This window comes from Haliotis asinina, chromosome 1 (assembly GCF_037392515.1).
Source record: "Haliotis asinina isolate JCU_RB_2024 chromosome 1, JCU_Hal_asi_v2, whole genome shotgun sequence".
In the NCBI taxonomy this organism is placed as follows: domain Eukaryota; kingdom Metazoa; phylum Mollusca; class Gastropoda; order Lepetellida; family Haliotidae; genus Haliotis; species Haliotis asinina.
In genome coordinates, this window is record NC_090280.1 from 94,141,460 (window position 1) to 94,158,167 (window position 16,708).

General features: G+C 41.5%; 1 protein-coding gene across 1 annotated transcript; it reads left to right on the top strand.

Moving 5' to 3' along the window:
* Positions 1 to 5,700: 5,700 nt before the first annotated feature.
* LOC137284486 (elastin-like) lies at positions 5,701 to 8,505 on the top strand. Its single transcript, XM_067816313.1, has 2 exons — positions 5,701 to 5,787; positions 7,213 to 8,505. Exon 2 carries the CDS (start codon positions 7,224 to 7,226, stop codon positions 8,253 to 8,255), a length of 1,032 nt encoding a protein of 343 aa, XP_067672414.1. The 5' UTR covers positions 5,701 to 5,787; positions 7,213 to 7,223; the 3' UTR covers positions 8,256 to 8,505.
* The last annotated feature ends 8,203 nt before the right edge of the window (positions 8,506 to 16,708 follow it).

Genomic DNA, 16,708 nt, shown 5'->3' on the forward strand with positions numbered 1-16,708 from the left:
AAATCAATACCGTTGCTGTTTTACACGTGTCTCGCAGAGCGATTGTGTTCCGTCAAACACCATCAGGACACGATTCGCAAGAGGAAATGGAACTTTTCAATATCTAGACAACGACCTGTCTCCCTCTTGTCTTAGATGGAATGTTCTGGAGGGCGTTCCCATATATGCAAATTGGGGTCATTTCTCAGGTCGTGGCTGGTCCAATACATGCCAAGCAGTAAGACTCAATATGAGGCATGCTCCAATGCTTATGTGCAATTTCTGTACGGCGTTGTGCAAGAACGCTCACTGTATGAAACAAATGTGCAATATGTAACGTGTAGCGTTGAACATAATGTATGTTCAAAACTTAACAATAACTCAAAGCGTTCCTGCACAATTCTATGAAATGCGTTATGCGGCGCGTTGTATGATATTTATGTTCATCGTTAATGCAATTCTTTATGCTCACAGCTTGTAATAAATCATACATGCAGCGTGGTGCATTTTATATACAGCCCTGTAAATACTTTATGGTCTATTTCAGGAAATACTTTTCTTGCATGTGCCTCTCTACGAATATCTGCAAAACTGATTGTGCGGCGTAAAACAGTATTCTCACAGATAGTTGTATATTTCTTTATGTTCAAACACATTATATCTCCAAATTGATTCCCAATGTGTGAAGCCCAAGATGGTGTCCCATGCCGTGATGTTGTTGGAATATTGCTAAAAACGGCGTAAAACTATACTCACTCACATATCTCCTTATTGAACAGGACCTCACATCCAGCGCATACATATCTGGTATAGTTGCTATCAAGATTGTTTAGTAATGCAAACATACGCGGTAAACAAGATCTGCAATTGAACAACTGCCAGAGCTGTCACTTGACCTTTGACATGGTTCAGGAGACATGTGATAAAACATACAGAACCTCTTTAAATCGCACGTGGCTTATATCCGACATTTTAATGCCTGGCAGTGACATCTGCCTGACTATGCTTTGACGTCATCTAAATCACCGCTCAACAACCCTTCCGGTTAAAACACATCGTCTTACGAAATGATGTCAAATGTCCTAACCATTATCATATTGATTTTGTAACATAGAACTCAAGATAGATAATAGAACACGTGTTATTCTTTCCAGAGGTTCAACGAAAATAACTGTCTTAATGACACGTATCGTGTCATGATTGGTTAATATCGTACATTCACTTACTTAGTATACAAGGACAAACGTTGTGGATGAGCAACTTCTATATTCAGGTGATGCGACGTTTCGATGCAGATTCTTGTATCGTAGTATGTACAAGAATCTGTATCGAAACTTCATTTTCTACCTGATCCATACCTGCTTGACAGCGATAAAAGTATCTGTATCGAAACCTGAATATCGATCACCTGAATAACGATGCGGTTCACCCATAAAGTTTGTCCTTATCTGACTCTCCAACTTCTAAAACTTGCCACTCACAGAAGTTAATGAGTATATGAATATACTATAAATTAGTATCAGTCTTGCAGACTTTTGTTAACACATTTACCTCTTCCCCTGGCGTCAGCGCCGCCAAATTACATTAAAATATACCACTGTTTTTGCTTTAGCGCCCAATGGATCAGGTATCGCTGGACAAACAAGACTGACTTTAGATGATTTCCATTTCATTCCGCACTGGTACATAATAATCACTGGATTGTCGGGTCCAAAATCGATTATTTTCATGTCGCCGTTGTATTGCAGTGCTCGGTGTTTCGCAAGAGACATTCACTTACCTTCAGTGAAAGTAGAACTGTATGTGGTTATACCTGCACCACCTGGAGTCATCTCGGATGGTCAGTGATACAATAAATCACTATTTTCCTTAAATGTGCTTCTGCACATAATCGTGCCCCGATTTCTCGAAACAAACTTAAGTTTTCACTCAAATCTCAAACTCAGACAATTTGAAACAGCTGAATTTTAAACTCAACAGCATTTGTTTAAAATAAAAAAAGTTCAAACAACTAAAGAAATCTGCCCACCAAACTCAGAAAGTCTACTAAGTTTAAGTTTGATGCCGATTTTCTTTCATTCTGGGAAATGCATGTTCCTGCGTTTTATCAAATTTGAGCAAAATCTTGCACAGAAGTCAAAACTCAGACTTAAGTTAGTTTCGAGAAATCGGGGCCAGGCCTGTTCAAACCCTGGCGGAACCCTTTGAATTCCATATAACTCTCATCAATACATTTCTCTCGATATATGTTTCCGTTTGCTGTCAAAGTATGTCACAGTCATCATCTTTTGTTGATGGATAAAAGATATATTTTTGCTTAGATACATTGCACTTACATTCGTCTCCACGAATATTTTATCTTCTGTTGAAGTAGCTTTAACTGTACGTCCCAACCATCTTCACAATGTGTAACAATTATCCGCTTTTAGATTCACGTTCAACAAAACTGATGGATGAAAAAATGCAGTTTTGCTGAGATACAACATACTTACACTCTCCATTATATCCACGTGCATGTACGTGCATGATCAGTGAAATATGTAATGTCAAAGCCAGAGAATACACATCTGACCAACAAGATTCCTTAGATCGAATAAGTCAAATTAGCTGTGACATATATAAATGGATCACTGAACATCACTGATGATGGCATCGGGTGTTTGTGAAAAAGAGTAAGCATGCCGGACCTGTTGATATCTTCTGTATGATCTGCAATATCACAAATTGAGAAAATGGTCGAGACCATTGTATACCGTCCTCTGGTTCCAACAATAACTCATCTACGCCATGACAGAAGTATGAAGCGATGTCTTGATACGGCCCAGCTGAACATTTAATTGTGTTAATTGTGTAATAATCTTCCAAACATATAATTAACAAACTCAAAAAATAGATATGACATCATGGAGGAAATTCATGCCCTGCCACTCAAATATGTGGTTGCAACAAGTGACCACATGATGTCAGAACGTGCATCTTAACAATTATCTTTAGGTATTTACAGATTTACGAGGAGCATATTTATAATTTCGTGACTCTTGTTGAAAAAAACGACATTATGCCGCCACATAAACACGATTTAGACTTTTTCACGTAGTTACTTGGTTTGACGGTTACACGAACGTGAGACTTGATTGCGGCTAAACATGCACGACTGAATGAGTCATGAGAATCCATATAGTGAACACACACAGGATCGTGAATAACTTGTGGCACATTTTTAACAAAACTGTGTGCTCTGTTTCCTATTCAGAAAAAATATCTGAGAAACTATTCATTTTAATATTTTGTTTCGAAAATGATAGATCATTGCTGTTTTCGATGATGCACTTAAAACTTATTTGCACCCCCCCAACAAAACCAAACATAATTAAAACACAATTATCATTTATTCATGACATATAATATGCTCATGGAAACAAATAAGGGAACACATAAAAGTAAAAGTGTTCCATTATTCTTTTCCAGGTTTCTTCACAAGGTATGTATTGCACTGTTGGTGAAAATCTGAAAATAAAGAAACACTTGTACTTCCATGTGTTCCCTTACTTGTTTACATGAGTATATATATTTCCGATTATGAAAAATCAATGAACACAATTGTAAGCGTACAATCACAAATCAAAAGTGCAAAATTTTGTTCTTGGGTTTACTACCTAGGAACGAAGCAGCTCGGATGCCGAACCCGGTCATAGTGAGTGGGTGTGCACTCAAGTGTAACGAAGACTTTTATTAGCTGATCCCTTTGCAGATACGCTCAGGTGTGTGTATACAGAGATGTTGGGTTTAGTAAATATACTGACCCGCATGAAAACTGATACTGATGGAGATAACGTGATAAAAAGCAAAGGTTTAGATGTAAGATCACGTCCAGTTTATGTCATGGGTAATAAGCAATGATTATGTATTTGAAAAAGTTGGATATCAGCAAATGTTAGTGGTACAGTTAAGGTCAATCAAAGTCACCCCCGTAAACAGTGTCAGTATCTTGTGTGTCCTCCATTAAAACGATGGGACAGAGTCACAGAGGCGGGCAATGAAGACCATGGGAATGTTCCTCCATTCTTGCTGCAAGTCCAGCTTGCTGAATGAATGTTTGTATCACCCGACAGGCGTTGTATCATCCGACAGGCGTTGTATCACCCCACAGGCGTTGTCATTTTGGAATGTGAGTGGACGTTGAGATCGTTGGTGACGGCGCAGCAAATGAACCACTACGTCCCTCAGAACGCACCAGTTGTGCTTTCACAAGTCGCCTTCTTGAGAACAAAACCATCCAGACATCCCGGTTCAAGGAGTATGAAGCTAATCATTGCGAATACTCTATGTGCGCAGCGCAGCATTGCTGTTGAAACCACTTTGGTGAATCGTCTGAATTCCGATTTCGCGTTATTTTTCAACTTTATGAGGTGAATTTGCATTTTTGATAATTTGTTACTGTACGTCGATACCGAAATGTATCAGAATCTGCACAGCTGTGTTTTTGCGTTGCATGTGAGCTTTAAGTTGTGAGGATAACGAGATGAGACGAATCATGGAAGCTTTTAAACAGAATTCATATCTAAATGTAGATCAGGCTTGATATTACGCAAATACCTTTCTGTAAAATATTCTATAGACAAAATGTACAGTAAAGTTGGAGGTTATTTTTCATTAAAATCTCATTGTATTCTTTTCTTCATGAAACACAAGCATTGCAAAACCTGTCCTATTTTCATGACAGATATTGATCTGAATTAAAAAGATGTCATTTGAAGACCAGTCATGTCAGACTGGTTTCATATGTGGCACTGAATGCGTTTTTAGGGATTGAGTTAAGTACGCGAGACACAGCAGAAATTATTGACTCGAGTCAGCCAGCATAGTTCACGCATCAGCTGAAATTAAATTCTGAAAATGCACTCCACCCTGTACATGAAAATTAGGATATTGGATACTAATTGACCATTCTAATAGCCTTAATTGTCAATCTAATAGCCCTTACACAATGTCAAAAGGATGCTACTGTTTCGATTGTACATCAATGCCATATATATGTAATGACAAAATGAAAGACGTTGGAAGTCTTCTACCAGAACAAGTGCCGACGTCAGTGTATAGTGTCTGTTCCCGGCATCCAAAAGGCGTCGACGCAGCAATGGTCACAAGAAGGGTCGGAGGTCAAATGATACCATTTGGAAGAGTTGTTGCTTCTCTTGCAGGCTGGGGTTGGGGGATTTGTGGGTGGGGGAAAGAGAGCCTTCTGGGCACCAACAGGGCGGTCTCAAAAAGATGCTGCTACACTATATGAATGAACGGGGACCTAGAGGGAGAAACAAGTGAGTCACAGACATTTCAAACTAACAAACGTTGCTTTAATATAAATCAGAATGATATTTGCCGTCATTCATATTAAATAAATGTTTATGCGTTCAATCACTCATCGTGAGGTTAGTTGAGCTTAATGTTGACAAAGGGAGTGAAAACTCTCAACTCTTAAATAGAATTTATCGCTAAACAGACGTAAGGATATCAAAAACAAACTGATGCCTGTTGACGTGTGTTATTTGTGAATCGTCAGTGTTTTGAATAAAAGACCAGGGTCTTTGCTCATATTTGTATAACACGGCGAGCGAGCAGACGTGCAGGAAAGACTTTGACAACCATTAAGACAAGTCGTGACGAGGGTAGTGGCAGGACTGATGTGCATGAACTAAACTTGCACGAGCTTGGGCGGTTGTATAACACACGTGTCAAACGACATCCGCCAGTCACTTTTCGTCGCCATCTTTAGACAATCCAGGACGCCATCTTGACTCTTCGCCACAGGTCAGTTAAAGTCCCATGGGATTTGTTTTGTTGATATTTAGCACCTGCTTTACGCATACCCCTTCGTTAACTTCTTGCGAAATTAGGTGGTTTATTTAGTTTCATTTTAAAAAATACATCGATACACAATTAAATTCCCTTTCAACTTACAGCCAGACATTTCCGTTTCTGTCTGTTTTCCTGTCTGGCGTGTTGGGCGTTTTTATATATCTTCTTTAACTTTCTACTCGTAAATTGTGTTGACTTTGTTTCGTTTTGTTCTTTACATGAATAACTGCTTCTTGAATAAATAGGGGCTACCATTAATTGGCATGTTTTACATGGGTGTGTTCAAAAGGAGCAATTTCGCTTGTATATCCATGCAAAAAGCCCATTTAATTTGTTACGGGTATTTAATAGAGATAATAGAGATAATCTATAGAGGAATGGAAGTGCCCCTTTTAATTTAACTGTTCAAAATCGACAACAATGTGTTCCCAAATAATCATGTGGTTTTTGGTTTAGTGTGTTGACGTAATTCCTACTTTTATTGGTATATTGGTGTAGGGTGAAATTCCTTTGGTCAATACACCGTTAGTCAATACGCCGTTACTCAATACACCGTTGGTTCAAACATTGTTAGTTCAGAATACCTCTTTTTAAACTACTGAACGTTAATGTTTATTTTGTCTGTGTTTAGTTCTTTATGTTAATCAGTTTGTTTCGATTTATTTGTGTTTTGTGTTTCTCCAAACAAATATGTAGATGACACGCCATGATGTAACTGAAATATTGTGCAAGGAGGCATTATACTCTGTCATACACTCTCCATCTGAATTCATGATATACAGTACACTTTAACTCTCTTCCAACCAATCGTCATAAGTGTCGGGACAGTTGGAACAACTAATTCAGACATATATAGTTACATAGCTAACAATATACAATGTTTCATACTAGAAAAGAATAATTATCAAACCTGCACATTCGGAGTTTTGTCTTGTGGTTATATCTACATGAATTGGTATGTTCAACATTCAGTGGACATGGGGACTGAGAGATACTTTACCGTATTTCCAATATTAAAGCGTGCAAGTTGTAAATTGGCATGTACTGGTAGGATGGGAGTTGTTATGGCGAACACTCTCTGATTCAATCAGATTTTCACCTCTATTTTGCCCGTTAGCTTAAGAGGAATTTGGGGAGATTTTTTAGACTGGTTATATTCGTGTAAGCGTCCGCTAGTCACACTGAAGACCTGGGTTCGATTCGGTATAATGTGTGAGGTCCATTTCTGGTGTAACCCGCCGTGATATTGTTGGAATATTGCTGAAAGCGGCGTAAAACTCACTCTTATAGTCTTCAGATCCGTGTTGCCCTTTTCGCTGAGTGAAATGTGTGTCGTCGGTTTCCTCAGACACTTACTTTGACCTGATATATTTACAGATTTCTGAAAGATGGCGGAAGTGTGCGTCTCGCTCCTCTCTTTCGTGGTGGGGGCCCTCCTCATCCCCCTAGTCTCCCTTCAACCAGCTCCTGGAGGGACCCAAGTGGAGCTGAACATGTTGCAACCGGGAATATCTCAAGGGATGATGCCGATGCAGCCACAACTGCATCAAAGTCTGGGGATGCAGATGAGGATGCTCCCGCCGGGGATGCAAGGGATGCAGCCCGGGGGACTTCAGATGCAGCAGCCAGGGTCAGGCCAGCCGAACTGGATGACAGATGCAAGAGCTAGAGCCGTGCAGATGAACTTTGCTATGGGACCGGAAATGGGAGGTGGCATGACAGGAGCCAGTGCAGCCAATGTAGCTGCTGCTGGAGCCGGTCCTGGAGCTCCAGGAGCAGTTGATGGGATGGGAGGTGGTGTCGGTGCTGGGATGGGTGCTGGAATGGGTGCTGGTATGGGTGCAGCTATGGGTGGGGCAATTGGCGCAGCTGGATTACCTGGGATGGCTTTACAACAACAAGCTCAGCAACAAGTTCAGCAACAAGCAGTCCAGCAGCAAGTTCAGCAACAAGCCATGGCTGCCCAAGGATTAACGGGGCAAGCCGCCCAAGCAATGCAAGGAGGGATCGCCGGGGTCCCCCAACCTGACATGCAAATGCAAAACTCCATGTGGGCAGTCGGGCCTTACCCCCAGCCATCTATGATGGGGGGACAGTTTGGAGCATTCCAGTATCCAATGGGAGGAAACTACCCTGGAGGAGTACCTGGTATGGCTGGTGATCCCCAGATCGCTATCTCCATGATTACGACACCAAGACCGGCTGCTGCCGACGCTATTGCTAAAGCTGGTATTGAAGGGACGGTCACGTTAACCCCAGCCGTGACGAAACCCCCTGCGTCCACACCGTATCCTAAGGTTCTATACGTAGATAACCCCAAATTCACTAATGGTATGATTAATTGGAAGGACGTGGCTGATGCGCTGGTTCAAATTGGAAAGGTTCTTAATTGGCTAATGAAGTTCTCCTACGCGCAGTAACGACGCTGTTTAAGAATACACAACCACAAATGAATACGTGATACTATGAAGGTATCCCGCCCCAGTGAAACTGTTCTTGTTTTGGTTGGTGATTTCGGAACAGCAGAAGTGATATTGGACTATGCTTTGAATTATTGGACAATCATTACAGGAAATTTACAAGTGAAACTTACTGACGTTGTAAATGACGTCGATAGTTACATAACATCAAATGTAAGTTATTGTGGCATTAAATCATATTTATACCTGTCCCTTGTATTTTTGCAAATATTTACTGTTCTCATTGGTATCGCCAGTGAAAATTTAAAATTGGTCTTCTACCTGTGTTTGTTGTAAAATGTTACGTAATGGACATGGTGGAATAGACACATATCATCGTATCCCAAATGCGTAGATCGATGCTCATGACATTGATCACAGGATTATTTGGACCAGATTCAGATATTTAAAGATCGCCGCCATACAGCTGGAATATTACTGCGGAAGCACTAGACAACAAACAAGGCTATAGTTTAAGCAGTAAGGTCTCCTCCGTTAATGACAAAGTCAATAAACTCCGTCCTGGCCGCTGCCATGTAGCTGGTATACTGCCTGCTGCAGCGTTACGCCAACACAAATTTGGCATCACAATTAAGCTGTCATTGCATCTACACAGACACAAGCCTCTACAAACAACAACAACATTACAGTAACTACACACCTGTGGAAATGGACGAGAAATAAACAGAACAAAGGGGTCGAACCTTTTGGTAATTTTAACAGTTCATCAGATTATGCTGCTACGGTTGATTAAACGGACCAGCGGGTAGCATGGCAGTTTAAGTGTTGACTCGTCACTTCGTGTTCTGTCACAAACATGGGTACAATAAGGGGCATGACTTGTGTTCCCGGTCGTCACTCGCTGATAACCACAGCAGTTTGATATGCATTTATATCAGGAGGATAATTATATCTTTTCGTCTATTTATTCCACGTGTTATCCCACACGGAACAACAAACATACTCTGTTCAGTGATCTAGAGTAGCTTTGGCTGAACCCTAATAACTGATTCTATTCTAACACAGAACCATGTCCAAGCATGTTTTGTGTCGGATTTAGATGCACAGTATTCTGGCATGCCAAAGGGAGGTAATTCGGGTGTAGGACGTAGTGTTGTACATTGAAACGGTGGTGTCGGTGGTTACGGTGATCGGTGGTTCTGTCCACGGTCGCGTAATGCCAAACGACCCCGGCTGAAGCAAAATGAGTCAGAGACTGGTGCATGCATGCCTCAGTACCAGCGCAATACTCAAGTGGTAGCCTAGTGGTTAAAGCTTTCACAAGTTATGGGTTCAAGATCCGGGTTCATCACATGGGTACAGTTTTTGAAACCAGTGTTTGCTGGAATTCGCTGGAATATTGCTAAAACGGCCTCAAACCACAATCACACGCAGGAGGGGTACCAACAGAACTATGTTGGTAACACCCATGATAGTGGCGAATCTGGTAAAACGTTCAGCCATTGAATCAACACTCACAAGTCAAGCAAACCTGAACAGCAATTGTTGCATCTTGAGTGAGTACGTTAGAGAATGAGTTTATTTTTATGCCGTTTTCAGCAATATTCCAGCAATGTCACGGCGGGGAACACCAAAATGAAGCTCCTGACTCCACACATTATACTCATGTGGGGAATCAAACCCGGGTCTTCGGCGTGGCGAGGTTTAACCACTAGGATAACATCAAATTCATGACAATTACTGCGATGCATTAAACGCACTACGGTAACGCGAGTAGCTTTCTAAGTAAAAGATGTTACATAGTATTAGTACGCATATTTTGCCACAAACACGTTCATTGACACCTGACTACCTGTTCTATAATAATAATAATAATAATAATAATAATATATTTCCTGGATAGAACTGTGCCTGAAATTAAGATCATCAGGGAATCCCATGTCTAAACGACAAAAGGCAATCTGGAGAAAATTAAAATTACAGTACAAAACAACAAAAGAAAATGTACTTTTCCAAATTGTCGATTCCCTTAAGGCAAAAATAAAAGTTTGGACTGAAAGAAAGAAAAAATGGGAAAAGAGAAACAAATTTATCAAACAAAATAAACTTTTCAAAAATAATGAAAAGCAATTCTATAGGCAACTTAAAACAAGTGGTGATGGTGAGCATGATAAACGGCCTCCCATGGCTGCCAGTGAAAGGTTCTGGAAACAGTTGTGGTCTGTACCCGGCAACTGTAACCTGGAGGCACCATGGGTCAGTGATTATGACCATGCAATGCATGAGAAAGTAACTAGGTCGTTTGTGTGTTACATCTCACCAGATTGCCTTAAAAGTGTCATTAAAAAGTCCAAATCTAATACAGCTCCAGGGCCTGATGGCATTCGAAACCGGTACTGGAAACTGTTTCCCTGTGTCCAAGCACCACTCCTTCACTGTTTCAATTCTCTTGTGGATACAGGTGATGTTCCTCCATGGTTCTGCAAAGGTCGCACAATACTCCTTCCCAAAAAAGGAGACTTGACGGATCCCAAAAACTTCTGCCCTATCACATGTCTAAATACTCAATATAAATTATTCACAGGGTGTTTGACAAACCTCGTGTCATGTTACTGCTCTTCCAATGAGATAATTTACAGAGAGCAGAAGGGGGCGAGAAAGGGATGTTGGGGGTGCAAGGATCAACTTCTTGTACAGAAAATGATTTTGGAAGAGGCTAAAACCTATCACCGCAACCTCTCCATGTGCTGGATAGACTACAAAAAGGCATACGACTCTGTCCCTCACGAATGGATTCTGAAGTCTCTTCAGTGTATTGACCTCCCTGAGCGATTACTTGATTTACTCAAGTCTTTAATGAGTTGCTGGTCGACTCAACTTGAGATGTACTCACAAGGGCAGGTGCAGACTTCGGAATCTATTCCAATTAGAAGGGGAATTTTCCAGGGGGACTCCTTTAGTCCTTTGCTTTTTTGTCTGTCTCTGAATCCTTTGAGTTTTCTGCTCAATAGGGAGGAGGGCTATCATCCCGGACCTCCTCAGCACAGATCCCCAACACCTCTTACTCATCTCCTCTACATGGATGACATCGAGCTCCTTGCCAAGGGAGAGACCAATTTGAAAGAACAGGTTCTCCTTGTCGAGTCCGTCTCTAATGATATAGGCATGACGTTTGGACTCGACAAATGTAATACTCTTCATTTGAAACGTGGCAAGGTAACTAATGATGGATCTGTCAAGTTACAAGGGGGAGGAGTTATTGAGCATCTTGTGGAAGATCAGGCCTACACCTATCTTGGAATGCAAGTTCGAGACAAGCTCCAGAATGCCCTGATTCAAGATAAACTTCGGGCCGAGTATAAATCTCGTTTAAAGAAAATCTGGAGTTCAGAGCTAAATGCTCGAAACAAAGTCAAAGCCACCAATACTTTTGCTGTGCCAGTCCTCTCCTATTCCTTTGGAGTAGTTGATTGGACAAAACAAGACATCCAGAGTCTTGACCGCCTGACCAGAAGGATCATGTCTGATAACAGAGCACACCACCCTCGTTCCTCTCTTAATCGTTTATATATGCCAATCAATTCAGGAGGACGGGGTTTGATTAATGTGGAAGCTCTTCATGACAGAATTTTATTGTGTACTTTTGCACATATTTATTTGTCAGATGATCCTCTGGTGATGCACGTCAAGATTCATGATGAAAGCAAGGAATTCCACAGCTACTTTAAGCGTGCCAAGGTTGTTGGACACAATTTGAAATTTGACGTTGATTTTGTTGATGGCGATGTACTGCTGGACGGTACAGTGATGGGAGTAAACCAGGTGAAGTCTTTCACCAAGTCTGCCCAGAGTCGGTCCTTTGTGGAGAAGCTGTCTGAGAAGCCATTGCATCGTGTGTATATGCAGTGTGTGGAACAGAACAGCAATCCAACCGACTCCTTCGCCTGGATGAAGTCGGCTGGTCTCAAATGTGAAACTGAGGGCTTCCTTTTTGCTGCTCAGGACCAGTCACTTCCCACTCGCAATCGCCAGAATGTTGTTCTTAAAGAAAATATCAATATGAAATGTCGTCTTTGCAATCAATTTACAGAGACTGTCCAACACCTTGTTAGTGGATGCCCTTCCTTGGCACAAACAGCATATCTTAAAAGACATGATGGCATGGCTCGCTGCTTTTATTATCGTCTCCGCCATGCCTGTGGCTTTGACTCTGAGGTCCATCCATGGTACGACCCTGAACATGTCCAGGGCGTCCTGGAAAATGATGCTTTTAAACTTCTCTGGAATAGGCCAATATACAGCCTGAGACGAATTCCAGCCAACAAACCTGATCTTGTCCTTTTTGATAAAGCCAATGAAATTATTTATATCATAGCATTTTCTGTCCCTTTTGACAGCAATGTGATTGGCAAGATTCAGGAAAAGCATGATAAATATGCGGACCTCGCCTTTGAAATGTCTCGCTTGCATCCCAAGTACACTGTCGTCAGGCTCCCCATTATTCTCGGTGCCCTTGGTTTGGTACCTCCTGATCTGTTAGCGCAGATGAGGAGAGTGCCCGGGTTCTCCACCGGGAGCACAGCCCTTCTGACAATCTGGGTAATGCAGAAGGCTGCAGTGTTGGGGAGCCTCCATATTCTCCGGAATGTTCTTGGTGGGTTCGACTAGGCAGTGTTTCCTGGGAGAAGTCCCATTCGCTGTCTTGGCTGCGTGTAGAGGGGGCAAGGGCCCTGAGCTGATGATGAGCTTTACCAGCCTGACTGTGCCAGGATCACCCGAACCCTCTCTGCTGCATTTCTATCTCAATCTGTAAAAATAATAATAATAAGAGACCTTGTAAAGCGTACAACTCCACGCGCTAGGCACATGCTCAATGCGCATGACAAAACATGAAATATACGATGTAAACAGCAGAAAATACAAATATGTACAAATTGAGGTAAAAGCATTGCTGGTACACAGTGAAGATGAAAAGAATATATTAGAGATAGCGCTTGAAAAGATGTATTTAAATGTGAACTAAAGGCCTCTGTATCAGTGAAGACAGCATTGACTGACGTAATTTAACTCCTTTATTTCTTCGATGTGAGTTTATTATAAGTTTACTGCAAATTTATTAAAATGGTTGTTTTATAACCACACTTTGAAAAGTCTTCACTAATTTCCTGATAACTATGTTTAAAGTAATATTTTTGATACTTGGTGAACTGATTTGAAATTCTTCGAAATGTTTTTTTAAATATTGTTTTTAAGATAATTTCTGAAACGTACTTTTGAATATTTGCATTGGCTTCAGAGAATTACCAAGTTAGTTAAAGATGAATTATTTATATAGTAATCTCATGCTCCTTTGTCATAATCTCAGTTGGCCTCTAACTCTCGCTCTCTCAGTGATGACATAATCTGACGACAAAAACAGGACTGTACACAGCGTCATGTTTCAAGACTCCTTGTATCGTGTTCTATCGCATGTTCTGCAGCGACCTGCTGCCAAGAATAATAGTGTCTTACATGTAGCCTTGCCGGAAACCGAGTTGAGACTTGCGCAGTTGACGAAACCGTCACAACCGGCAGCTATACAAGAACACGCATGTCGTTACTCGTCTCCTGCCAAAGTGTCGTCATTTACATGGAGGGTTTAAAAGCTTGTTTATACAATTCAGTCAGAAGAAACATTGTGAAATAGCAGTTTGCACAGTGTAAACGGTTCTGAATAAAACTCACCACTAATTTGAGTTGCAATTGCGAGCGTTCATCTTCCTTATTCAGGGGATAAAAACTGGCTGGAGCTGGTCACAGGAACAAATAATGAGAGAATGAGACAACTTATTGAGTCTTATGAGATGGCTTCGAGACTTCTGTGATTGACATTTTAGAAGTTGGGAAGTAATATCCTGAAGCAACTGACAACAATTTCATTTATTTTGTGAGTGCAACGTTTTGGGGGTACAGACAACGGTACAAGTATCCCTGTCACAACTTCCCCTACACATCATAAAAGAAGCTGTTTTCCATAACATTGTCTTAACCCCGAGACCTTGTTAATTTCGTGTCTTTGCATGTCGGTTCAATGCTCATGTTATCGATCACAGGATACCTGCTCCAGAATAGGTATTTTGGTTAAAACATTTCCGTTAATGATCCAGGAGCATGTATCGCTAGTTATGTAAATGCCGCTTCTGGAATAAATACGATCGGTATGGAAGTACAACAAAGGTAACAACCACTTGGAGACAGAACCAGCAAAATTTACTAATGCGAGCTGATTGTGCATTGCCGTCACTTGGTTGGACTAATGTTGGGTGCAGAGAAAAGAAAAAAAGACGGATTCCGATTATTCTAAATAAATACAACGAGACTTATAGTTTGTGTCCAGACCAGGATTGATTTCTCAGCAGCTGAAAATGAGAGATAACTGCATTAAAAGAACTTCAGGAGAAGCATTCTGTTCCTTTCCATGTCTTGCATGGGCATGGGCGGAAGCATGGTTTGCATTCAGGCGTTGGTTTAAGTGTGCTGTATACTATAGAGCTACGACAAGTCGTAAAGTTACGAACGCTTTGAGACTTCGGGACCCAGGAACGTATCCTCCAGTACATCTTGAATCACCTTCATGTTATCGTTCGGGGCGGTAGGGTGGCCTAGAGGTTAAAGGGTTTACTCGTCACGTAGAAGATCCGGGTTCGACTCCTCACACACACACACACACACTCACACAAACACACACACACACACACTCATCGGCTCGGCCAAGGCAACAAAGAAATCTTTAATGTAGTCTTAAGTCACTGAACCACCATCATCCCCCGCTCCAACCCTACCCCCTTGGATCCATCCATGGTACAGGCAGAGTGGTCGTCAAGTACAGGTTACATTTTCAACAACCTAAGCCCTGTAGAGGAGTGAGAGTATATGTTAATGTCTGTCACCCTGCATCCATATGTGTCCCTTCAGTTATGACGATGACTATATTTGGAATATTACTCTTTTCCTTGTCCACGGTACACCAGCTTGTAGGTTAATGGTAGGTGTTTTTTTTAATGACCTACTTGAGAAGGTTTGGAGCCTGATATAGAACACATAAGCCTTCATCGCTTGTGAGTTATGCTTATCTGGCAGTTTCAGTACGCGGAAACCTGGCACCAGGAAATATATTTTTATCATCTTGTTGGGAGTTTTTTTAACACAGTGACTTTTGTACCTGTTACGAGAATGGACATGTTAGCTGAAATTGTAAACTTTATGTTGACATGTGAGAAATTCGAACACCGGTCACAAGTCAAAAGAAACGTTTAACAGATTGCCGTGATGTTTGTGGATAGTCAATGTGATTAAACGTGTGGTTAACAAAACTAGCATCAACGTCTTGCATTATAACAGTGATCAGCAAACAATACCCCCTCTACTACTACCACCACCACCACCACCACCACCACCACCACCACTGCTGCTGCTGCCACTACGACTACTGCTACTGCTGTTCCTACTACTACTAGTAATAATGATGCTACTACTGCTGCTGCTGCTGCTGCTGCTGCTACTACTACTACTACTATTACTGCTACTACTACTACTGCTGCTACTGCTGCTGTTACCAGCATCGATGCCACTAGCACCACTTCTGCTGCTACTTCTAGTACTACCAGGGGCGTTGGTTTAAGTGTGTTGTATACTATAGAGCTACGACAAGTCGTAAAGTTACGAACGCTTTGAGACATCGGGACCCAGGAATTAACGTATCCTCCATCTATAACACGCAGCACATCTTGAATCACCTTCACGTTATCGTTCGGGGCTGTAGGGTGGCCTAGAGGTTGAAGGGTTTACTCGTCACGTAGAAGATCTGGGTTCGATTCCTCACATGGTTACAGTGTGTGAAGCCAGTTTCTGGTGTCCACCACAGTGATATTGCTGGGACATTGCTACAGGCGGCGTAAAACCCAACTCACTCCAGTAGTACCATTATTATACTCCTGCTATTACCACTTCTACTATTGCTACTACTACTGCAGATACTATTAGTACCACCACTACTACTGCTGCTGCTGCTGCTGCTGCTACTACCACCACTACTGCTACTGCTACAGCTGCCAGAAATCAGTTACGTGCGTGCGCGAATGATATGTGTTATATTTTTATATTAATACCATCAATTCTAAATTTTTTTCGACACGCGATTCTGTGAATGTATTTAGCATTTTGTACAATCACGGAATGAATATAAATTTATGGCATGACAGCATTTGGTAAGCTGGGAACGCGTATCGTGCATTTCATCCCTAATGCGGTTGGCATGTATATAAAAGTACGCGTGACTGTCACTCAAGCGGAAAGCCGTTTAGTGCATGCGCAGTTGTGCAAGAAACAAGATGGCGACCTTTTGCAAAATTGTCACACAAACGTGACCTGAAACCGACCTCGAGAGGTCATGACGTATGTGATGGACATTATCT

Coding starts and splice junctions, on each gene's coding strand:
- LOC137284486 (XM_067816313.1), top strand. CDS start 7,224: ATGGCGGAAGTGTGCGTCTCGCTCCTCTCTTTCGTGGTGGGGGCCCTC.